This window comes from Canis lupus, chromosome 1 (genome assembly GCF_048164855.1).
Source record: "Canis lupus baileyi chromosome 1, mCanLup2.hap1, whole genome shotgun sequence".
In the NCBI taxonomy this organism is placed as follows: domain Eukaryota; kingdom Metazoa; phylum Chordata; class Mammalia; order Carnivora; family Canidae; genus Canis; species Canis lupus.
The window spans coordinates 85,923,012-85,948,836 of record NC_132838.1 but is presented as its reverse complement, the minus strand read 5'-3'; the positions used below and the strand labels follow the sequence as shown (position 1 = coordinate 85,948,836).

Genomic DNA, 25,825 nt, shown 5'->3' with positions numbered 1-25,825 from the left:
AATAAAAGCAAATACCTTAACAACAACAGCAACAAAATGCCAGAAGTAAAAGACATTGCTTTGCAATCTGGGTTTGATTGATTCATACGCCTCAAAGTTTGATGTGGTCATCCTGAGGTTACACTGTGCTTTTTATTCTGTTCTATTTCCCACAAAAGCTTCTTGGCTATGATAGCAATAAAGCTTTTTATCAGGTCTATTTGTACTTAAAATAGTTTCTTCCATTCTGTTAAAGGGTAAAGCAAGAATTTCTAAAATAGCCACGTTTCTTATTACCATGTCCTCACTCCCCCCTTTTAATTCCTGGCTATTGCTAACCTGCTGGATATTCTCAGTAGATTGAAAATGCCCATCAAGGCCAGTACTGGAGGGTGTTACAGTCCCTTAGCCAGGAAGTTTATATGAATTAAATTCTACCCATAATGTTTTCTAAATTGATGCATTTTTTATTTTCCTCTCCCGTCATATGCATCCTTTACTAAGACACACACACACACAATTTCGTCAGACAAATTCTTAAATTGGGCTGTAAACACAGTCTCCTCTTGCTTTGAAGCTATTTGAAATAAATTAGTGTGAATTTGGTTTGTTTAATTCATCTACTGTAACTCTACTGAGTTAGACCAGGCACAGACAACCATATCTAACTCACACTGGAACACACAAAGACATTTAAATAATTACATTATAGAAAGGGTATAAATTTCACTACTGGAATACAAAGGAAATAGTTTGTGGCCCACTTTGAAAAGTGTGGGCGGTCAGAGAGACGATTGCCCTGATTCAGTAACTGTGGGCAGAAGAATATTCTTCCTTTTATATTTTCTAGGTATCTTCAGCATAATTGTGCCGAAACAATTTTTAAGAAACCATTTGATAAATCATAGCAGAACTTCCAGGTTCGGAGCTGCATTGTCTCAAAGTCAAGGAGAAGAATCAGTCTGCCTTTTTGGGTGACTTCTTTAAACGGGAGAGTTTGGAATAATTCAGCTCTACAGTGATCTTCTTGATGCCTACCCTCCCCCCTTGTGGTTTCTCAAAGCTGCTCACCAACGGGTATTGTGCGGCCATGTATCTTGTCAGCCCACCCGGCACAGTAGCGTAATGTTGCTACGCAGCCTCCCAGATCCAATGTATACGAATTGGAGAAGAGTTTTCCACCATTTATTGACTCCATTGTCTGAAAAGGAAATCAAACCTCCAATGTAAACTTTCATAAACATTTTAGATTAAAACATAGGGAGTTTTAATATTTTGAATAATCATGTGCTAGAGAACTTTGGAAATAGAAGAAATCCTGTAAGCCATCTTGTCTAATCTTTTCTTTCTACAAAGGAGGTAAAAAAATAAAAATTAAAAAAGGAGTTAAAATGACTCGCTTAGGCTTGCTTAAGGTCACATAACAAGATCCGGACATAAAAGGCCATAAGATTCTGGTTTCTAAACCATAGCATTCCTTATATCTCATTCTGAATGTCCCCCAGCTGGACAGCTTTCTAGGAACTGGTCCCAATTTGGTAGATACATGGTTGGTGCGGGTAAGTGACACCCAGTTTCCTTAGTCAGATCAGAGCTCCAACAAAATTTCACTTATTGTATAAATTTAGTGTTTGCTATTAATGGTGCCTCAATGATCATTTTTAATTTTTACATTCCACCTGGATACAACCATCAACTTACACAAACTTCAGTGACCTCTGCATCTTTTGTTCATGAGTTTTCTTCAGTAGAGCTTGTCACTGTGCAACTCACAGTTTTGCCACTCTTCCCATAATTGTTGTTCGAATGATCAGGTTGTAAAGTGCAACATTTTCTGGTCTAGTGTTCTAACCATCTATCAGATGATCTTGTTTATTTTCCTCCTTTCCTTCAGCAGGAACTCTAAGAGCCCTTTGGGACCTACTGTCCTGCTAAAACTATTCCTCCTTTGTTATACAATTTTCTGTCTCTGCATTATACTGCATGCCATCTCAAAATTTAATCGAACATGATTTTTGTGTGCCTGTTCTTTTTTCCATCTTAGGACCTTACGCTGACAGAGGCAGTGAGCACTCTATAATCCACAGAGTAGCTAAATAAGAGAAGCCAAGTTTTAGCAAATTCTGCTTTCTTCCTACAGGACATTTTGGTTAATGTAATTTTATTGTGTATAACTTCTAACTCCATATTTTTGCATACTTTGAATCATGCTGAACTTTTGGATAATAAATAGTTTTTTGATTAACTATAATTGCTAATATTGAATTAAAAATATTTATATAGGCTTCTTTGTTACTGCCAGTATAAGATTCTAAAGGTAATAAAAATTTGCTCTGAAACTTGATCTTGGTATTGGTTTGTTTTCAATTGGCTTCACTATAATACTTAATGGAAAAGAAAACAAGGAAACACCCCACTCACTTTACTTGCTGACTCATCTAACTGCCAAAATGTTTTTTTTTAAAGCAATATGCATAAAAATACAGTTTTTATGAACACACAAATAATTGGATTTTTTTCTTTATTTTTCACCTTTTTCACCTGTAAAAAAAAAAACCTCATTTAATCCAGACCACTAGGGATCCCTGGGTGCCTCAGGGGTTCAGCACCTGCCTTCGGCCCAGGGCGTGATCCTGGACTCTGGGATCGAGTCCCATATTGGGCTCCTTGCATGGAACCTGCTTCTCCCTCAGCCTGTGTCTCTGCCTCTCTCTCTCTGTGTCTCTCATGAATAAATAAATAAATAATCTAAAAAAAAATTAATCCAGACCACTATGAGCACATACATTTCAGGAGGGGAAAGCAGCCATTCATTAAGTTTCTTAGTGGGCTAGATTGAAGAGAAATAAGTTTATTTTTTAGAAATATTTTAGGCACCTTTGACAAATTCTATGTGATTTTCTACAAAAAAAAAAAAAAAGAGTTCGGTGGGCAGTTAAGTTGGAGAAACCCCGTATATTATTCTAGGATATTCACTGCATGTGACCTTGTTAAAGACTCTAAGGAATTCTAGAATAAAGAAAAGAAATTCATCTAAGTTGGTTTAACTTGAGGTTTGCCAAGGTTTATTAGCCTGTAGAAGAATCTAATATAGGAATAGAAATCAACATTATCCAGACCAGCATGCAAATTACTACTTGAGAATAAAATCAATGGTAAAATTTCTATATGGGAACTGGTATAAATCTTTTAGTTTTGTTTGTAGAGAGCATGAAGTGATCACTAAAACCAAAGCAACTTGCCAATCCAAACAATGAATGCTTTCTAGAGATCTCGCTATCTGCCCAGTTTGGTTCATACTCACTGCCAGGAGAAGACGATCTCTTTCAATTAAGTCAGCCAACTTGTATATTAGCCGCCCCCTTTCTGAAGCATTCATAGTGCGCCATGGAGAGCCAATCTGAAAAGCCTGTCTTGCGGCCTTCACTGCTTTGTCAATGTCCTCCTGCAAGTCAAAGATAATTCATTTCAGCAGCCTAAACATGTTAGCAAATCCAATAACAGTTACCCTATAAAACAGACTAAAGGTCTTCATAAGCAGATGCTGTATCTTCATCAGCCCAAAGTCTAGCACATTGTACAAATTCAACTATCAGATATTGGAGTTATAAACCTGATGCCTCATCTTTAGAATGATCAATTCCACACACACAGCTCAGGCTTGATTTCCTAGAATAGAAATACTGTGATGTTTGAATACTGCTATCATTGGAGTGCTTACCATACATATATCAAGTCATGTTCAAATTACTTTACACACTTTAACTCATTTAAATCTTCATAATCTTATGACACAAATATGTTCCCCATTTTACAGATGAAGAAACTGAAGCAAAGAGACAGAGGTCATTTTGCCTAAGGTCAATAGCCAAAAGTGGCACAATGTTTTTAAATGGAGCACCTCTGACCATAGAGCCTTGGCTGTTCACCACTACATATAGTTTTTGGTGACTGACCAAGAGTTCCAGGGAAAACTCAGTATGTACTCAAATGGTGAATATCTTCTGGATATTCAACATTTGAGTCATATCCAGAATATCTTCTGGATGGCTGGTGCCTCTACAGCCTGTGCACTCTCGTCTAGAACCTCCTGCAGTTGAATAAGAACTGGGTTTTGCTGTTGATGGGTAAGTGTGTGTTCATCGCTCTTATGCAGAGAGAAAAAGGCATAGAGTAGTGGAACTGATATATAGAAGGATCTGTCTGGATATTACAACCTCTTTATTACTACCCCTTTCCAACTGGAAAGAGATCTTTTCAGTTCCTAACTAAGTAAAGAAGTTAATTTCCTATTACTAACATGCTATTTAAAATTACATTAATTCAAATAATCAAGCAGAGCCAAATAATCAAGTATCTCCACACTCAGTCTAGCCTTCTTGCCTTAACTCATGTTACCTTTACTCATACCATTTCCTCTAAGCCAAGTCGACTCCTCCTGTTTTTTCCTAGCCAACCTTAGTTGCATTCTTTTGCCTGGCTACTCCATTCCTCAGATCCCTGTTCAGATCTTTTTGGAGCTAATACAGAATGTATCTACTACGAAAACCACCACCTCTTCCATTACCGCTTTATATGTTTTTTCCCTCCTTCAAATCTTTTGCAAATATTTATTCTTTTGAGAAAGAGGGAGAGAGCATGAATACACATTTGTAGCTGGGGCAGGGAAGCACCTGGCTGAGGGAGAGGGAGAGAATCATCAGCGGGTTCCCATGCCTAGCATAGAGCCCCAGAAGAGGCTTGATCTCACAACCCTGAAATTGTCAATGAGCTGAGTCAACATCAAGAGCTGGACGCTTAGCTGACTGAGCACCCCAAGCTCCCCAGTTGCAAGCACCTTAAAGGCATAGATTGCTCCAACATTCTTTGGTATGTGGGACTGGCCACAATCCAGAGCTACATAAATTCTATAAGTCATGGACACATCCTAGGCCAGTAGGTTGGAACTTCGTGCAGAATACGTAATTTCTTTTGAGCATCTGAGGAGAAAATTGTCATAAAATTTTCTTAAAGTTGCCTATGGTTTAGCTGAACCCCATTCATGAATGACCTCTCCCCCAGTGAGAATCATGAACCTCAAGTTAATATCTCCCACCTTATAGTATATTCCATTAGAAAGCCCAAACTTAGAAGTCTGCAAATTAAAACACAGACCAATAAACTATTTTTACAGTAGATATTGCCACACTAAGAGGATCTGGGGCCAGCGAGATATTTTAGAAGTGATTAAGTGCTCTGATTAAGTGATAACATTCACAGAGCACAAGCAAATATTCTTTCACTACAATACATCATACACTTGTTTATCTCACTAATTTTTGAGAGAACGATGAATATATGCAATAATATATGTGCATTTCTACTTGCCCTTCCTGAGAAATATGTATATAGTCGTATTTGGGATATTCAGTTAATCACATTGATTATTTCTATTTGGATATTGTTTTATGCCATAGGTTCCAAATTTTTCCAAGTTATATTACAACAGTACTATTTGGAAAAAAAACCCACAAGAATTTGAAATTTCCAGCATGATGTATGGATATCACAGCTTATAAAATATATGCTGCTCTGTGTTTAAACAGATCTGGGTGACACAGGTTTCATTTGGATCCTTCTGCTCAGTGTCCTGCCATTGGCCTTAGCCAAATATGGTTTATCATTGGCATCCTGGCCTCTCAAAGGTTATGGAAAAAAAAAATTGTTTCAAGACATCTAACTCTGCCATATGGAAACTATATCCTTGAGATAAAGACCTTCTTGTGGTTGTGTTCTTTGGGCCATAGTCCTCCTTTTCTTATAATCCTATATTTTATCTTCCAGGCACAGAAATAGAGTAATGGTAGTTAATACATAGATTTGGAACAAAACTACCCAGATTTGAATTCTGGTTCCTCATTTATGAGCTCTGTGTTTTGAGATATCCATCCGTCCACCCACCCATCCATCCGTTCAAAAATTTGCTAAACACTATACTGAAACAGTCTTGGCATCAAGCTGCTAATGATCAAATTGTGAAGACAGAAGACTGTCCTTTTGAAAATTAAATAAGGTAACACTGGAAACGCATTTCCTATGTGACAGACGTGACTTTGAGTGTTCATGAAGTGGTAGCTAGAGCTATCGTGGTTGCTGCAAAACAGGTAAAGCCACCTTGAAATAACTTTAAGCAGTCCTAGTATATTTTAATCTTTCCTTTCCATTTTCACCATGCTGTTTTATTTTAGGCTGCTATCATCTCATTGGCGCTAGCCCTCTCAAGCCATTCTCTTCTCTCCATAAACTGTCTTGCCTATTACTATCCGGCTAATCTTCCTCAAACAATTTTATGTGATAATTTTCCCTTTCAAATGTTTGCAACTCCCTTGCCTACAGTCCCTAAGGCCAGACTTCTTTCTGATTTTCAAGACCCAACATTTTTGGGCTCCACCTCACCTAGCCAAACTTGTTTACATTTTTTCGACTGTCCGGCCAATTCCTTCTCACCTTTGCTCCTGTAATTCTCCTTGCCTAGAATTTTCTACCAGCACAGCCCTCAACTTTCAAAATCCTACATATTCTTTAAGACCAAATAGCACAACCTACCCAAATTCTTGCCAGCCTAATCCAGCTTAATTTTAGCTACTAGTGAAGAGTTTACTAAGCTCCAGACACTAAGTGAAACCTTCTATATAACGCCACAGTTATTACAACAGTTAAGCACCATGGACCTTGTCTTACAGGACATGAAATCCAGCATAATATCTATGAACCAAAATTTGATCCCACATCTGGCTCCCAAATCTGGTTTTATATCTCTGCAAGACTATCCTTTGTAATGAATATTTGCAATGAATATTTATTTCTATCTATATTAAAACCAATTATACTCCTTACTATTCTGGGCCTGCAATAGGCAGTTAATAAATATTTAATAATTTAATTACCTATCTTTTAAACTCATCATGTTACATTGATTTTATAGAAGAGAACTCCTGATATAAATAATTTGCTTATATTGACATTTGCATCATAAGTCATATTTTAATTGATTCCATTTGTACATATAGCAAAGTTTTTACATTAACCAGATTAGGCATAAAGTTTGTTGTTGTTTAAATTCTATAACTAGTATTTCTTGGATTTTTACACCAGGACTAGCATCACCAAGGACATAATTTTTTTAACCCACTAGCAAACAATTTGCTATATTAACTCAGAGTTGCTACCATCAATAACACTTTTGCCTTAGAGTATTTAAATATTCCTTTTTTGAAGACCAGATGATGAAATACCAAAGACCTCTTAAACATAGCTAAGGAAGGACAAACTTTTCTATCACTCCCAGGCTGTGCATTTCCATATGATATCCATTCCAATTTGGAGAAAATAGTTATCAGACCAGTTTTACTTTTACACCCGTCACAAGCACTTACTTTAATGGACATTTATTTTTATCCCCACCAATTATTTGTTAGGTCATGCTTAGTATTAAAAGCAGCTTTCAGGATTAGTCAATATAGACTAAAAGAACCATTGAAGTGAAAAGAAAACAGTTCCCACCCACATTTGTGCTTTGCTTTGTAACCTCCATTCATTCTCGCTCCTCCTTCTTTCTTTATAACACTATTGAAAGGCAGTATATAGCCATTGTTAGCTCCATTCTACTCATCAATTAAATCCCTAAAACCTCTTGGCTCATTATCTAAAGAGTCAGTTCCAGAATATTAGGTTTACGGTGACAATGTAATTACTAGATTTGTACCTTTCACTGAGTAGTGTTAGTTCATGCACATTTGTTGGCCAAATTGTGAGAACAGAAATAATTATTTAAAAACAAACATCAGTAGATTACTCCAAAAGAGAATAGGATGACAAGAACACTGAATTGTGAAGCAAACAGTTGCTTACGCTGAAGAGTTTATATCTAAACATATGAACTCAAGTGATCAAGTATCCAGCAACTCGATTAGCATTGTGACCTGATTTGAAGCTTTGCTGGAGGTTAATGAGTGTGTTTCTGATCTACATTTGCACAGACAATGCTGCTCTGCTATGAGCAGGAGTAACTGCCAATAAACACAGCAAATAAATGACAGATATTTCTAAAGCTTCAGGTATGATCATCACCTCCCCCTCACTACACTTTAGGAAGAAGGTAAATCCCACCAACGATGCCAAGAAAAGTTCTCAGACAGCCTGACAAGATTTCAACTGAAACTCCAGGCACAAATGTGTTTTACTGATACAGCTAAAATTGAAAGCCAGTAGCAGAGAGAGAGATCCAAAGCACCAGAGCCAAAGCATCAAGAATACTTGTTCTTTTGTTAACTGACAACTGCAACCAGTTTTACTCTGGGGAGAAAGAGTCAGGGGCTCAAACATACCTTATTTTGCCCTTTACTGTTTTCCCCAGCTCCCCAGGGATACCAGAACTACTCAAGCAACTAGAAGGACATTTGATGTAATGTGGTCCTGTAATGTAGTGTTGGGTAGATCTCCAGAAGTCTCTGATAAAAAGTAATTTCTCTGTTGAACATGAAGAATACATTTTTCTCTTATTTCTAGGAATGGCCCAAAGGACACAAGCTTCTGGGTCTCCTAAAACATGTTGCCAGAGATCACCAGTGTTTCTCTGCTCAAGTATGGCCTTGTAACATTTCACAGGGGTGCAGGATATTATCACAGTGTGGATTCCAACTCCAACTTGCTTACTTATAAAAGTCCACACCACCTATACAATGCTAAGAGAGGAGATACAACTTATGATTTAATACCTTAACTCAGTGGTTCTGAAAGTATATTCCCCCATCTATACTCCAACCAGAAACATAGCATCACCCGAGAATTTGGCAGAAATGCAAATTCTCAGGCCCCATTCCAGAACTATTGAAACAAATGTTAGGGGTGGGCTGGGCCCAGTGATCTATGTTTCAACAAGCCTTCCAGGGAATTCAGTTGCATGCAAATTGTGAGCAAGACTTCCTTGGTCAATTGTTAATTTAGCATTAGATTCCTAAGATGAGGCAGGTGAGGTATATGGAAACTCAGAACATGACGGAGGCGGTTTACATACTAATTGTATAATCTCATTTATCTATTACCTGTAGTGTGTGAGGCACTGCGAGTATAAAGGTGAGATGTAGTGTTGAGCTTTTATAAAGCATGCTGTCTCAAACAAATTAACCAATACCTATAGAACACAAGGGGTATAATATAGGTAAACATGATGTTCTATAATGACACAGAAGAGAGCAATTCTACCTGGGAAGTTTGGGGGCCTTTAAAGATGTATAGAATCCTCTAATGATTGAGGCTTTGTTGGGTGCTTGGCACTGTTGAAATAATTTACATCTTTTTTTATTTAACCTCCCCCAAGTTTTTCCTGTCTCCCCATTTTACACACAAAAAAGGAACCAAAGCTCAAAGAAGGTAAATAAAATGTGGAACATCTGTGTTCTTTCTATAGCTAATGATTTGAACTTGACCCTGGCAGTCATGGCAGTGAGCAGCATGCAGTATTTGGCCCGTGATTCCTGGCATAGTGAAGATGGAACTTCTACGTTGATGGGGCAGCCTGAGAAAGGGCCAAACACAAGAGGATTTTTTCTGGGTTTTGGTTTTTCCTGGACACTAGAGAGAAGCCCATGAAGAATTTATGTACGGATGAACCCTGATCCATATAGAAAGTGAAATCTGAAAGCAGGTGACATGGGTCTCCATTCTATCCTGCATCTACTTCTCAAGCTGTCGACCCCTCTGGCTAAACTCTGCACTCTCGTCCCTCAAGGCATAGATCATATGTCTACTGATACTACTGCCTTGAATCCAGGGGCTTCTACCAATGCAAATGAGCCACTCAGATCTATGGCTACCTTCGAATCGATCTGCAAGGCTTAACACATTCAATTAGTGATCTCATCAAGTGAGAAGAAGGTAATGAAAGAATAGGAACGTGGAACTGCCCTGGAGAACTGAACATCATGTCACCAATGGTATTATCCTTGGGGCGCTATCCGGACTTCATCTTTTTTTCTTTCTTTTTTAAGATTTTATTTATGGGGCACTTGGGTGGCTCAGGGGTTGAGTCCCACATCAGGCTCCCTGAAGGGAGCTTGCTTCTCCCTCTGCCTATGCCTCTGCCTCTCTGTGTGTGTCTCTCATGAATAAATAAGTAAAATCTTAAAATATATATATTTTACTTATTTATTTGACAGATAAAGAGAGAGGGAGGGAAGAGAACAAGCATGTAGAGAGAGAAACAGGTTCCCACCAAGCAGGGAGCCCAATGTGGGACTCAATCCCAGGATCCTGGGATCACGACCTGAGTCAAACGCAGACACTCAACCTAGTAAGCCACCCAGGGGGCCCATGGATTTCATCTTTCAATTGTCTTTTTACATAGCAAGATAATTTACCTTTTAATACCTTACAGGATGGAGATTTCAAGCTTGATAACATGTGGACATTTAAAGACTGAGAAACACATTCACGGTTTAAGGTATGTGCTCAGATATTATGTGCCCATAATAATTACAAGGTAAGACAGCCCTGCCAGTCAGACTCTGGGGTCAGAAGGGCAGCATTTGAATACCAATTTCACTATTATTATTATTATTATTAGTTTAAATTTTTTTTAAAAAATTAATTATTGATCAGCAATATCCCCTAAAGTAAATTCTGCTATTTCATTATCATTTGTGAAGACAGTTACAGAGTAGCTTATGCACCAGGATGCTTGATGATTAAATTAACATTTAGAATTTTTAAAAAGTAATGATATAAGTTGATTTTTGTTGGTGATGGTATGATTAACTAGAAAGCAACACTATCTTTAATTCACGGTTCAATTTTTGTGATTTTAAAATTCAATTTTTCAAGGTACCAGTTAATGTTCGTTCAATGATTTTTAAGGAAATAATCTGGCAATATACTGTTTCAAACATCCTATATTGTTTCCTTTAGTTTCATTCTGCAACCTAACAAAGAACAAATTTATATGAATAAACGATTTCTCTGCTTTGTAAATCTATGAGTAATCATATGTAGTCTGTTTATACAATAAATGCAAATATTATTTAAATTGAAGAACAAGTAAGGAGAAATAACACACACACACAAAAAAAATCACCACAACATCCAGAAGCATAAGCTCATCGGCATCAAATGGCTACTGGGTGCCCTTTATGTACAAGGAAATTTTCCCAGATGGCCCCAGAAATGGTATTTTCATGATCTGTTTAATTGAAGTTGTGGTGGGTTTGGGAGCTCAGCATGGTGGGAACAAAGAAAGCTGGCGTAAGTCCTGGGAAACCCACCTTATCTCCTTCTTCTACTTCACAGATCTTCTCCTCCGTTGCAGGATTAAAGACAGGAAATTTCTTGCCACTCACTGAGTTATGCCATTCATTGTTTATGAAAATCTATAGAAAGGGAGACAAAGGAGGTAATCAAACATTTAAATATGCAGCAAGTTTGAGAAATTCTTTTATAAAGTTAAAGCATTACAAAATGCCTGAGTGAGGCCAATGTTAAAACTTCATCTCATTCACACTCCTCCTCCCACCCCAGAAGGTATTTTTTTGGCTGTTTAAGACGTTTTATGCACACATACACACATGAGTGCATGAGACACACACATATTAAAATAAAGTAATACTTTGAAATTACACTGAAGTATGAGGTCATTTCAACCCTGGAAAATACAGACTAGAGAAAACAATCTAGAAAAAGTGCTTTTATCTGAGTTTGAGGCAAGAGTAGAGGTTTTGGTGGCTTTCATCTTTCTTGATCTTGATTTTTCTCAGATTCTGAACGTCCTCCTGTTGGGCTGCTGGTGATTTGGTATCATAAATGACTGTTTTCTGATCCTTTTTGTTACCATATTAAAGGCAGCTTGGAGGACGGTTTTAAAAGAAGTTTGCTTAGAAAAAAAATTGGCCAGTGATATGTTTTTACTGACTTTTTTCAAGGTATAAGTGTGTTATTCTTTTAAAGAGGTTATCTAATCATTTATTTGTCCTCAGATAAAATTAGCCACTAGATTTCTTAGTGATATCTAAGAGACATGCATCTAAAGAGACAGAAAGGTCCAGTCCAGACACATGGAATTTTGTTCTGTGAATAAAAGAATAGAAATACTTAAAAGTGTTCATATGCTGCTTAAAAAGTCTGAATTTCAACTTTTGCTGCCCTGAACTTCTGCTTCATTTCAGAGCCTACTAGGGCTTTAATATGTCATTCACCTTTTATTAGAATAAAAATGTTTTACAAAGCCCAATTAAGAAGCACTGTTTTGTTTCTGGCAAAAACTAGAATTTATTATCCTTCCTCTCATTTCATTATTTCTTGTCTGTTCTCCTTTTTCTTATTTATTTTTGAAATATAAAAATCATCTTAAGTACACTATGTATTACAACTTTCTGTTAGATTTATTATTACAACGTGAATTAGTTTACTTAACTGCGAATCACATGTAGTTGATGCGCTCAGTTTTAAATGAAGGGCGACATATGCACTGGATTTTTAACATATACCTAAATCCAGATACCCCCCTTACTTGATATTTAAAGATAAGTTATTCATAGTGCAATCTTGAGGGAGAAAGTATTGAAACACTGCCCTCTCTCCTCACCAAGGTTTAAATTTGTTGTATATTAAATACAAATCAGTTAGCTATTAAAAATTCCCCAGTGGCGGCTATCACGATTATGCATTTTTAGTTTAATTACTTATATTATGTATATCTGAAACAACAGCAGTCTTTAAATTAGCCTGTAAGTTTATACTAACTTAGCTATTCCATCAAGTAGTATCCATAACATAGTTTAATATTCAATCACATTAATAAAATGTATATTACCATATATCCCTAAATGCTTAAGTATAATTAATTCTATATCCTGTGACTTACAACATTATTTACACAGACAGCCTATTCTCAAAAATATTTCCCTGGTCTCCATCATAACACTTGCCACTTTTTTAAAAAGTCATTTTTAAACACCTGCCCTCTCTCCTGGGCTGTAAGCTTGGTAAAATAAGGTCAAGGACTCTGTTTGTCTCATTTTCTTGTTTACCCTCAGTGTCCAGTATAATCTCAGGCCTCAAGAGATTTTAAGCTCTGTCAAGAATTCTTGCATAAATAACTTAAAATTGAATCAAAGAACTATACCTGAGTAAGACCTATAATATTCTGCATATGGGCAGACTGGTATTTGTGATTTGCTGAAAAAAACAAAGGGAAGGATAAGCCTTCTTATTTTGCCTATTCACCCCAATGCAGTTATTTGTGTGTCAAAACAGCATCAACCAGGTATTTAAAGGAATTAAAAAATGTAGTGCTACCCTGGAATTGACAGGAAAAAGATGTGAGCATGAGTAAATAAAGGGGAGTGAGTGCATAGCAGCTCAGATGAAGAGACTAGATGTCCAAGGACACATACATGGGGGTGTGGGCAAGGATAATGGGATGCAGATGAAAGCCATACATTCTTATTGTCTTCAAGAAAAATGTGTTGGCATCTGAGTCAACTTGAAGAAAGATAAATTCAGATTAAAATACTGATTTGGCCACTATCTCTTAGACTGAATCAGCATCCCAGCTCTCAGGAACACATTTTGCAGAATATTGTAATTATCTTTAAAGGATATTTTCCTTTATACATCTCTAGCCTTTCCTTTTTTTGTGCTTTTCTTCCCAAGGATTGGCTGGGAATCATCTCAATCAACATGTCCCAAATGCAGCTCACTGTCATCCCTAGCTTTATGCTACTTTTTACCTCAGACTACACTTTACAGTTTGTATATTCTCTCCTCCTTTCTTTCTCTCTCACACACACACAATCACACACACACACACACATGCACACACTTTTCCTTTCCAGTTAATGACACACATAATCCCTAGTCATCCTTTGGTATCATGTTGTTCTATATTATCATAAAAAAAAAAACAAAAAACAAAACTCCCGGTCCTCCCTGCCTCCTGCTTCTGCTTAATTGAAACTTGGTCCTCCACCCCTCCACCCCCATTATCATAATCTTCCTAAACCAACCCAATTCATACTGCGGCAGCTCCTTAAAACACTTAGGTGTTTCTCCTAAGCATATGTGACCTCATTATGCTTTTCCAACCTTTTGTTTTATTTTCCAACCCTCTACTTTGGCCTCATTCTACTGTCTCCAACATCATACCTTTCTGCTCCACACTTTTATTCATGCTGTTCCTCAGACTAGAGTTTCACTATTTTTTTCTATTCATACTTCAAGTCTTGCTTCAAGTGTTACCTCCTCATGAAGATTTCATTGTTGGACCAATTGAATTTTACCTCTTTTTTCCCCTCTATTCTGACGTAGCCTTTCATATCCTGCTATTAAATTACTTATTATGTTCTGCCAAATAGTGATAAATACCTGACATATCTGGCAGATATTGTGGGGAAGTGTGAGAGAGTGAGCCCCTGCCCTCAAGGGGCTTGTAACTGAAGAAGAGAGTGTATTCTCATCAAGATCAGGGAATAAAGAACTGAAGGTTGTATGTAGGGTAAAGACCAACACAGTGCTTTAGTTAGTAAATTGCAGAATGGAACCCAGGAAAGGCTAACCAATGGGCCAGAAGACTGCATCCTTGAAGGATGGGATTGTATTGATGGAAAGAGCAAACGAGCAAAGGAAGGAAACACTCTTGGGATACATATAACACAGAGAAGAGATGGGATACATATAACACAGAGAAGAGATGAGCCCCAAGTAGTTTGTAGAAACAAGTCATAGATAAGTTTCAATAAAGAAAAAGAAGTCAGTTTGTGGTGAATCTTGATCTGCATAGTGAGACAGTGGGACTTTATTCTGGATGCAACAAGGGCATGGCAGGATCAAACAGATGGTTTAGGAATGTTGATGTTAATGTACCCAAAATGGATTTGAAGTAGAGCAACCAGAGTCCTAGATTAGCTGGGAGACAATTTTCACATTCCAGGCATGTGTTCATAAGTCTTGAGAGTAGATGGAATGAGAGAGCAGTACAAATTACTGTGAGAGAGCAAATGCAAATTACGAAATATATGCATTCTCCCCTAAACAGTAGCCTTTCAGCATAAAAACAGAACCCAGCATAGATAGTGAGATGACCAAGGTAGCTGTGAAAGCCAACTATTGCACCTTATTTTTCTTCCCCTTAGCTATGGAGAAGTTTTTTGGTAAGAACTACCATAATGATCTTTTCTTCTGTTTTAATTTTGTGGGCTTTACATTTGACATTTACCTTCCAGCTAACTGTGTGACCAAATGTTTGTGAATAATTATCCTTCCTGTTATATAAAATGGTTACGTGGGGACGTGGAGGCTAACGGATATTTGTTATAATCATTATGAAATCTATTTTAGGCCTGTTGAAATGATCTTTCGTGGTGACAATCTCATTTTCCATTTGCTGCTTGCCTTTAGCAAGTTTAGGGGGAAAGGGATCATCCTATAAAAGTAAAAAAAAATCTTGGGTCCCATTTAATTACTACAGGAACTATATTCTACTTAAGAGTTTTGGACTCAGGATACTTTTGAATAATATATGTACACTAGACCTCAGCTTAAAGTTCATAATATTGATTGGGAATTATAGATTCCTATGCATGCTCTTAGATATCACATGCTTATTTGGGGAAACAATCAATGAGAATGTTGAGAACACTTAAAAATTGATTTTTACTCTTTAAATTTTAGATATGCCAGCCTTTAAGGATGTATCATGACCTCTGATTTAAAAAAAAAATAATAAAAAACTTGCCGTTTCCGGAATGCAGTTTAATGTTTAAGAATAAGTCATAAATTGGGGACAGGAGGCCTTTCCAGAGTACAAATCAATATGTTTTTATGTGATTGATATAAAGCTATGATTCTAAATAAATAAGCCCTTTCCTCAAAATAGTTCTGACCTGGATCAAGCTGATTTTAATTAACAAGCAAAATAAAACTTACTAGTTATGCTTGTTGATAGAGGATTTTGGAACCTGTTGGCTTACAAGGGAGAGAGAGCCCCTGACTCCCTCCAATAGATCTTCAGGGTGCCTTAAATTCACATCATCAATTCGGGGCTGCAACAGGGCCAGTGGCTTTAGATCCTTTATAAGGGAAGCCAGTGATTTCTTGATGGAAGAGAGATTTTTAACAGATCACATTTTCAGTGCACAGAGGATTTCTTTTAAGATCTGCCAAAGGCTAGGAAGGTGATGAAATTCCCCATATTATGTCTCCTGTGTGAATTTTCAAATCTGAGAGCCTGGGCCACAGCATGTGGAGTGATGGGTGTTGTTGCAAATGTACAAGAAGGAGTGCATGCTGTAAATGTGTAAACCTTTTCTCAGCATTGGGTACTTAAAGAAAACCAAAGACTTTGAGGGAGGGGAGATAAATAACAAGATGGGGGATGACTAAGAGACACTGAACAAAAATCAGGTAGAGGTGTTAAACATTTAAAAGAATCAGAGCTAGACCTCTGGGAACTATTTTCATTCCAAACCCCGAGGCAGCAACATAAAATGTTGAGACCAAAAGTAAAAAAAAATAATAATAATAAAAATTTTAAAAAAATAAAAAAAAATTCTAAAAGGAAATTAAGGAGGAAATAGACAGGAGGAAACTGTTTAACTCCAGTCAAAGGAATGAAAACAAAAGGAGAGTGACCAAAACAAAAGTGGGAGAAATAAAATTTTCCTTTCATTTCTGTTTTATATTATAGTCTGGCTTTAGTGACATAAATATATACTCTCTGTTGTTGTTTGAAAAACCCCTCAACTTTTTCAACTTGGGCAAAGAAAAGATGCTAAAGCATGTCTGTTTTGAGTGACATCTTTACTATGTCCCATAGATGACAAAAATACTTGTCAGTGGTCTTTGTCATGCATACCCTGTATCAAAGAGGTAAGATGTGGAAGCACCAGAAAGTTCTGTATGTTCTTTAAATTTCACCATATCAAGGTTCAACAGTACAATGGCTTGCATATTAAGCCTTTTTCCTTCTAAAGAAAGTGCCAAATAGCGTAATTCAGTTATTTATTTTTTGTATTCTTTTGGTTTCTTATTAAGCATCAGGAGAGCACTGGAAATAGACACATGATGAACCTGGGGGGCAAGAGGAGGTAGGTGTTCAGATAAAGTTTTGCGATCTGTGATGTTTGTCCAGATTCCTAGGAAACAAATTCCCATTAACAATTTCAACATTACCATAAAGTCATCAGGTAGAGATATAATGATATATAATCAGAAGATCAAATATTAAGACTTTACATCCCTTGCGAACAATGTTTGTGCAAGATTTTGATACACACAGGTACTCAAAATATATCAGTGTTCTGGAATCTGGGTTCACACAAATTTCTACTTCTCTGCTTTGTTTTTTAGTAATGGTTTTAACTATTAACGAACTATTGCTCCTGTTCTTTTGAACACGGCTCTATGTTGTTACTTAAACCTGGTAAATGTTATAAGGCATTTGGCCACAATTATGCTAGCATCAGGGAAACTCAAATCACTGGGACCCACCACCACCACCCCAAGCCAGGTAACTGCTACTTTGAGACAAGCATATCACCATTTTATCAATGCCTGTATTCCCATGAGATTTCTCTAATGTGGATCTCTACTACATCATCCCACAGATTATCGATGCCATTTCAGAGGCATTACCTGAACTTTGGGTTCCTCTTCAAAGGAGAGGTTTCCCATAATCCTTAAGCGTTTTCTCACCCAGCCCTTTCATTCTGGCAAGCAGTTAATGACTGATTCAGTAGGTGAAGTTCAATTTAAAGAAATCATGTGAACACTTGCAGTAGTTAGACTCCTTACGAAATTGAACTAATACTGTCTCTTAGAGCATGTATTATTTACTTTAGGATTGCTATTGATTAGGTTTCTTGAAGCAGGTGCCAAAGAACAAAATGATTTGCCAAAACATCAGTCCTCGGAGATGAGGTAAAACATTGCAGTTGGTAGTGAATGGTTACCAGCCTGGAACAAAATTAATGGTCGGTTCCACCATTTATTTGTGGCTACCATTGGGTTCCTGTTGGACTCAGGCACTTTCTGAAGGGGAAGGTAAGTGATTCTGACCTGGCTGGCTGTGAGTGGGTTTCTGAGAGAAAGAGGAAGTCAGGTCTCTAAGTAACTAGATGGTGGCCATTGCAAGTAAAAATATGAGGTTGATCCCAAACCACTAGACCATTGCCGCTGGCCAACAGACCACACTTGGAACGACAGCAAAGCCTGGAAGCCTGTTAGAAATGTAGAATCTCCTACCTCACCTCAGGCTGAAAGAATCGGAAATTGCATTTCAACAAGAACCCTCCCTGATTCATGTGCCTATTTAATTGGAGAAATGCTACTCTAGAGTACTCTCTTGTTGGACCATCTGTCTGGGGATCTAGTGCCCGAATCATACCTCTCCTCATCATCCAGATTTCCACTCTCTCAATCAGAGTAAAGGACGAATGCTACAAATGAAGCCATAGGTATGAAATCACTTGTGGCCAACAATCCAATAGGATTCAGGTACCACCATGTTTAGTGTGGAGGGGGAAATGGTATCATGTGGAAAAGTATTAGACCTGAAATGAGAAGATTCAAAATCCAGTTCATTCTGTTTGCGCATCCTAAGGGCTGTGAGACCCGGAGCAAAATCACCGAAGATCTCTGAACTCAGGTTCCTCAGCTGGAAAATGGGACACGGGCGACATGTTCTAACTCTCTTCCAGTGGCTGATTATGAGCCTCAGAGGAGATCAAGAGATGAAAGCAGTTTTAAACTATGGCAAGCATTGCAAGTATTCATTCCACATACATTGGGAGGGGAGTAATTTGAGAACTGTGGGAGTCAGCGTGGGCAGGAGAGGGTTAAAAGAGGAGCCTGGACCATTTTCCACAAAAATGACTTCACTTAATTCTCAGGGCCACTTTCCCAAGGTTGTCACTATCATTCCCAATTTACAGACAGGGGAACCGAAACTCAAGGGGATTAGAAGCTTGGCGAAGGTCACAGCACTCAATGGGCAGAAGAGCGGGAGCTCGAAGCCGGGTTTATCCTGTCAAGTCACCGTCCCTCGCACCCATCCAGCTATTTGCTCAACGGCTTCCAAGCCAAAAGCAAACAAAATATTGCTTCAGTCAGAAGACGGTTAAAAACATTTCCCAAATGAAAGCAGCGCCTCAGCACGATCAGCTTGGTCTTGAGTGCAAGTCCTGTCCTGTTGGAAGCGCCCCGTGGATGGTTCCCCTCCGGCCGGATCCGCCGGACAGTGTGGCCACAGCCGCTCTCTCCATCCCACACGGTTTGTTCTCGGCCTCCCTCGCTTTACGACACCCTGTCGCTTTACGGCGGCCATGCTGCCTTTGCGACAGCCACAGCCGCGACAGCCGCAGCCGCGTTAGCCCCTCCAAGAGTTGTGCGAACACAGCAGGCTCTTGCCCACGTGCACGTCTTTGAACGAGCCGAGCCGAGAGCCGTTGCCTCCTTGTTCTTTCCCCGTCTCCGAGGCCACTTTGTGCTCTGCATCCCTCAGGCTTCACCTAAAATGCCCCTTTCTTAAAGAGACCTTCCCTAGAAGTTCATGGAAAGTAAGCACTCCCCTTGTTTCTCAGCTTTCCAGCTGTCCTCTCTTTAGCATTTCTCCTGATGTGTGATCATAAAGTATTCACATAGATGCTTGTTTTCATCCCCACACCCTCCAGGAACATAAGCTCCCTAAACCCTATTAGCCTCCTTCTACTTACTGTAAGACCGAGCACAGAGCTATTGTGTAGTGACTGGTTAACCACGTGGAAGGAGAAACGAGAGAGCTGGGAGCCAAGAGAACCGGGTAGTGAGTGGGGAATGCACGTGGCCTGAATTTGTTTGCCATAAGGATTTTTAAAAATATTTTATCTGTTTATTCATGAGAGAGAGAGAGAGAGAGAAGCAGGCTGGATGCGGGACTCGATCCCAGGACTCCAGGATCACGACCTGAGCTGGATGGAGGCAGACGCTCAACCACGGAGCCACCCAGGCGTCCCTGCCGTGAGAATTTTAACACGTGCTGATGAGGGCAGCCCGGGTGGCTCAGCCCAGGGCCTGGTTCTGGAGACCCGAGATCGAGTCCCATGTGGGGCTCCCTGCATGGAGCCTGCTTCTCCCTCTGCTCCCCCCACCCCTGTGTGTGTGTCTCACGAATTAATAAATAAAATCTTAAAAAAAAAAAAAAAGTGGTAGTGACGCATAGCACATAGTATGCAATGACTCATAACTCTTCCTTATCAAAAAGATATCTTTGACCACAATGGGTTCAGCAACCATTACAAGAGAAAACAACTCTTACTCCGACCAAAAGTTACTCTGCGGAGTTGAAGAAATGAAGTTCCCATAGAAATGGCACACCTATTTCCAAATCCTCTAGGTCGCAGCCTCTCCCACCCCCAAACCCCACCTTTTCAATCAAAGCAGAATGCCTATTTGCTTCCGGTCTTCCTTATTGTTCTTTTTTTTTTTTTTTCCCCTAAAGTTGGCCTGGGAACAGCTGAGGAGCTGCTGGAAAGCCACACGGTCATGTCCCCTCCAGGAATCAGGAATGGACGAATGAGAGAATAAAGGAGGACCAAATAAGATTCCATCAAGTCCACATCCCCAGGTAACAGTATTGATCTTAGACAAGTCACTGGGTGTGAGAGCCCAGACTGCCCCCATTGGAAGTCTAGTTTTGTCACTTTTTAGCTGTATGATTTAAGGTAAGTTACTTAGCCACTCTGGTCCTCAGTCTCCTCATCTACAAAACAGGAGGAGGAGCCTCCTCTCAGGGTTACCGCTAGAAGTAAATAGAATCATTGCAAATAACTTAGTCATTGGTACAAGAGTAAACACAATTTTACCTATTGTCATTTTCTGTGTGTGTGTGCCTGTGTCTGTCAGTGTTTGAAATGTCATTAGCAAGACACCTAAGTGGCTCAGTCAGTTAAATGCCTGCCATTGGGTCAGGTCATGATCCTGGGGTCCTGGGGTGGAGCCCCAGATCTGGCTCCCTGCTCAGGAGGGAGTTTGCTTCTCCCTTTCTCTCTGCCTCTTCCCCTTGCTTGTGCAGGCTCTCTCTCTAAATAAATAAAATATTTTTTTTTCTTTTTTTAAAAAATGTCATTAGCAGATGAAAATCTTTTCTGGTAGGAACACCTTATTGTTCAATGAGTTAAGTGTAGCATTAAGTTAAACATTTTGGAGTTTGAATCCTGAGAAAGCTTGTCTTCTTGAATTTTGTATTTGTCTTTTAAAAAAAAATTTAAGGTAAAAAAAAAAAAGATGTTGTGAAGGCAGCATGGAAAATGAAGTTACTGAATTCTGTAAGAGAAGATTTTTGATCCTTGAAGTCCTGGCTAAACACTTAGAACTTTGCACCAATGAGATCCTTGTCAGATGGGGTGTGACTATGCAAGAGTGGCAGGAAAACTAAGAGAAAAGAATGAGATGAGAGGAGCACTCATGAGAGGAAATAGGTCTTGGGAAGGCTGAATAAAAGAAGATTCTGGAAAATTGGAAAGAATTCAGAAAAATAAATAGGACTGAGGTAGTCAACATTAATCAGTCACTTCCCATGTGCCAGCCACTATTTCAAATGCTTTATACAAATTAAACTCATTTAATGGTTTCATCCACCTTAGGAAATTGGGACCTTTATTATTCCCATTTTACACATAAGGAAATCGAGGCAGAGAAAGGTAATATAGTTTGCCCAATGATCGCATAAGTTTGAAGAAGCTCTTCATTTAAAGGCTCAATAAAACGGTTGGACTGGCAGATGTGCGACTCACTTAGAACTAGAAAGGGGAAAAATGAGGCTAGAAATGGAATCCAAGTTTATGCGGATTTATAATGATGTTCTTGAGGTTTTAAATCCTAAAAATGTTTGTATCATTTTAGGAATTATTTCTTAACTCCGATCTCTGTTTTATCCACCCCACCAACAATAAAAACATAACCAGACTGAACTAGAGAATAACTCCCAAAAGATATGCAACAATGACTTCTTTTGTTTGGGTGAAAGCAGACTCAAATTTGAGGGCTACCTTGGCTGTAATAATTTTGTGTTGCTCAACCCTGCTTGTCTCTTCCCTCCACCTGGCCCCAGCGGCTGCTATATTTCTAGTGATAATAAAAAAGGGCATTAACATAGTAAAAAAATAATACAGAGTTTAGGGGCTGGCCATAGAAGGTAATTCCACAGACACTATAAAATCCCTGCTTACTTGGTTTGCAACCAGGAAACTTAGTGAATAACCGTCATTTTTCTATGCACCCCCCTTGCAAGTGCAAATCCAATATAATTCTTCAGTGGGGCACAGTAAAAAGCAAATGCAAAGGCATTTGAAAAAGCTCACCCATTTAGATTTAATTACATACATAACTGGTGTCCTCCCAAGTGTGAAAATGCTGTAACCAATAAATCAGACAATAAAATGCTATCTGAGCAGAACAGATTTATAGAGAAGATGTGTGAGCTATCAAAATTCATTCACTTGCATTGTGTGTTTCTACCCAGAAAAGTTCTTAAACGCAAAAGCAAATGGCTACTCTCTGAATTGTGCCTATTTTGAACACTGTGGTCGGTCATTTTCTTTAGAGGGGTGTTCTCATCTAATGGCTTTGAAGTGAACAGGAGATTCCAATCTTAAAAACATCTTTCCATGTTGAAGGATCACCAGATCTGCATTTGTATGCTAGATTTTAAGGACCATCTCATTTGTCCATTACGATTTCTGACATGCTCAATTAATAGCTACCAAATGAAGCATAATTCTGTAGAAAGAATATTTCACTTGAGAGCTTCCTCAAGATACACATACAAAGAAGACCACCAACTTCTGCAAAGCCAAATTTTTAAAAATGTGACATTCAGACTACCAAAATATCTTCCCAAGTAGGATCATAGGAAAAAAAAAAAAAAGACTCTGTAGTAACAGTAATGAGATAATTCTCAGTCATTGCCAAGGATTTTGATGTTTATGAAATGCATTCTTCAATGTGCCTGCTTCGGATTGAAATTTATTGTGAATGACCAGTTTGGAGTAAGAAAAGTTGGGAAGACTGGAGTCTTGTCATCTTTTGGGCACACCTTTGCCAAGTGCAAATGGTTGGAGGGTATGAACTCACCACATTTTCCATATTCTCATTTGGAATAAGATTACATGAAAAAGAAATGTTTTCCCTTTTAATAAAACCACATAAAAAAAATAATACCTTAATACACTTTATAGCTGCTGATCAACCATGTTAAAGGCACAATCTGATCTCTGCAAATACTTTCCTAAGGAAAAAGACCAGTCAGCTGAGCAACTTCCTCATTTGTTGCACTTACAAGAATGAAAATATAACAGACCTTAGGATTTCAAAAGTATCCATGGTTACAAGCAAGGGAATAAATAAATACTAGTGGGGCTTTACTTTATCATGAAATTATATTGCCCTTGATTTTTCATTGACTAATTTGGAAAGCAAAATGGCTCTCACTGAATTGGAATGGTTCCTTTCTTACCTTGTTTGTTCAGTGTACCCTAAAGCCAATTTTAAGTGATTTTGTTCAGATTTGGGTTTTTTGTTTGGTTTTTGCTTGTTTGGGGAGTTCTAGACTCTGTCAGGAAAGCAGGCATATAATAGTGTGAAACAGGCAAAGTTCAGAGGTACTTTTGTGCATCAGACAGGATTCATTTCCTCGTTCTCCCTAGCTTGTGGGATTTTAAGTCTGGATCTGGCTCCTGATCTTGTTTCTCTACATATTTATCAGTTAACAATTACGCATCTGCTCCAATGGCAACAAACTTGGCTGAAGAAAGAAAGAAAAATGCCTTCTTTCCCCTCAAATATGCCAAATAATCCAAAGCCCATTTGGAGTTTTTGAAACAGGAGCTTTCATCAAATTATCAAAACTAGGTCTGACACTCATGAAACATTAAAAAAAAAAAGTTACTTCAGCATACAGTTTTTCCTTAAAAAAAAAATCATTTCCTATTTGTTTGGCTCTTTCCAGTAAATTTCTCTAGTAAGTATTTGCCTCTCTTATCATACAGGTCGAGCTATGCTGAAGTAATAGAACTGCTTAGTAAAGTCTACTGAACCCTGGTTGCAAGAACCTTTCACACAGAAGAGAATTCTTTTCACTTAGAAATAGTTTAAGAACTAAATTTATGAAAAGTTGCCCGCTCCGATCTAGAAATCATCAATTGGATCAAGACACTAAACCCAAACCTGCATTTTGCAAGCCTTTTTTATCTTTGTATTTGCAAAGGGCTCTTTGCACAAGTTTACTTACATTGACCTTTTATGCTTTCCACACATGTAGTTTTTATAAACCAGAGGCAAAGCAGCAAATATAAATTGTACTAACCTTAGTATATTTATATGTCAAATTGGTGAGTGGGACAGGTAAGTCTGGCATGGCTGAGGACGACATTTCTGGTTCGGCTTCTGGAACACAGGTGACAGGCTCAGCGATTTGGTTCTGATAGAGCACTTCGCTTTATTTGTTCCTTTTTATCTGCACGGGCTAAGGTTTATTTGCATACTGGAATATGATTGGATGAACAAACTCGGAGCAAAAAGAAAACGACACTACTTATTTGTAACACCTAGGGCCGGAAGCCCTTGACTTTAAACTTAAATCCTTAAGAAACCAGCGCTCCAGCGTTGAAACTGCATCTGGAGACAGAGCACTATTTGCAGACGAATTAATTTACAAAGCCGAAACCTGTGATAAGGATATGCAGTGCAGCTGCTCTGGCCACTAAGGCCAGTTATTATTTTTTGGCTTTTCATGCTTTTTATGCTACTGTGAAACTTTTCCTCCTCTGACAGCCTTGGAATCAGAGAATTTGAGGATTGAAAGAGTCTCAAAGGGCACTTGTTTTTAGTAGAAGCTGGTGAGGAGAGGTCCCTGGCCAGGTGTCTTCAGGACAGTGCTGTCACTGAATCAGCCCAGGTCCCCGAAAAGCAGAGTGGGAAGAGTGTCCCTCTAGATAGACCCAACCCCAAATCAGCTTTACAAGATCCTACCAATTGAGTGTATTTTCAGTGCTGGGTAAGCAGCCCTACTGTGATTTCTCAAGCTCTAACTTATCATTATGTTACATATGGGAATAGAAGAGTCAGCAGGATTTTCACGGATCTCAGACCACACTGTCACACACAGTCACCACAACAGCGAGATGGCAATCTCTTCTGTTACAACCATCTAAACTGAAACTAACCTCTGGTTTTGGAAGTTGGCTATATTTATCAATGATTGATACAGGCAGTTATACAAAAAGTAGATTTAAACAGGACCCTATGTAATTCAATGTCAAAAATGAGTGTTTCAAGCTGGGAACATTTAAAAAGAATTTTTAACTGAACTCCCATTTTAAGCACAAAACTTTATTGTATTGAAGCTCTCGCAAAAGTTACAATAGGAACACGATAGAAAACTGTGGATACTCTTAATACTGATTATGGAGAGTTAGAATAAAATTTTTCCCCCAGGGAAAATTGCCAACTCCCTCAAATGTGGGATCTAGGTAGGAGAATGCAGGTTTATTGATTAGTTGCTCCAAATCTGGCAGGGGAGCCTTCCTCTCTCTTTCCATTCTTGATTACCCCGTTTTACGGGTATAGTGAGAACAAGCCAGTTGCTTAAGATCACAGACCTAACAAGTGCAAAACCAGAGTTTCATTTCCCATTGGGTTTCTTAAGTGAAGGGTCACCCTCATGGACACTTAACGGTTATTAGGTCTTTTATTCATCTAAGACGAGGGCCAGAAACGTTTTTCTGTTAGAGAAACAGAAAATCTTTTCCGCTTTCTAGGCCAGATGGTTTCTGTCATAACTTAT

At 38.5% G+C, this 25,825-nt stretch overlaps 1 protein-coding gene and 1 long non-coding RNA gene across 12 annotated transcripts in view; one reads left to right on the top strand and one right to left on the bottom strand.

Annotated features, from left to right (window-relative positions):
* ALDH1A1 (aldehyde dehydrogenase 1 family member A1) overlaps positions 1-24,509 on the bottom strand; it is a 54,421-nt gene extending 29,912 nt beyond the window's left edge. The window contains exons 1-4 of the mRNA XM_072838007.1: positions 24,347-24,509; positions 11,277-11,381; positions 3,284-3,424; positions 1,051-1,180 (exon numbers count right to left, since the gene is read on the bottom strand). Of these exons, the coding sequence (XP_072694108.1) occupies positions 1,051-1,180; positions 3,284-3,424; positions 11,277-11,381; positions 24,347-24,412 (442 nt within the window). The 5' untranslated portion in view covers positions 24,413-24,509. The remainder of the gene's footprint in view (positions 1-1,050; positions 1,181-3,283; positions 3,425-11,276; positions 11,382-24,346) is intronic.
* The window catches only part of LOC140639710 (uncharacterized), a 61,355-nt gene continuing 54,880 nt past the window's right edge, over positions 19,351-25,825 (top strand). For 4 of the 11 annotated variants that reach the window (XR_012036341.1, XR_012036340.1, XR_012036336.1 and 1 more), the window contains exons 1-2: positions 19,355-19,562; positions 20,483-20,608. This is a non-coding gene — a long non-coding RNA (uncharacterized lncRNA). Of the gene's footprint in view, positions 19,563-20,482; positions 20,609-25,825 lie in introns of all 11 variants that reach the window. The other 7 variants (XR_012036337.1, XR_012036334.1, XR_012036331.1 and 4 more) reach the window with 4 other exon arrangements.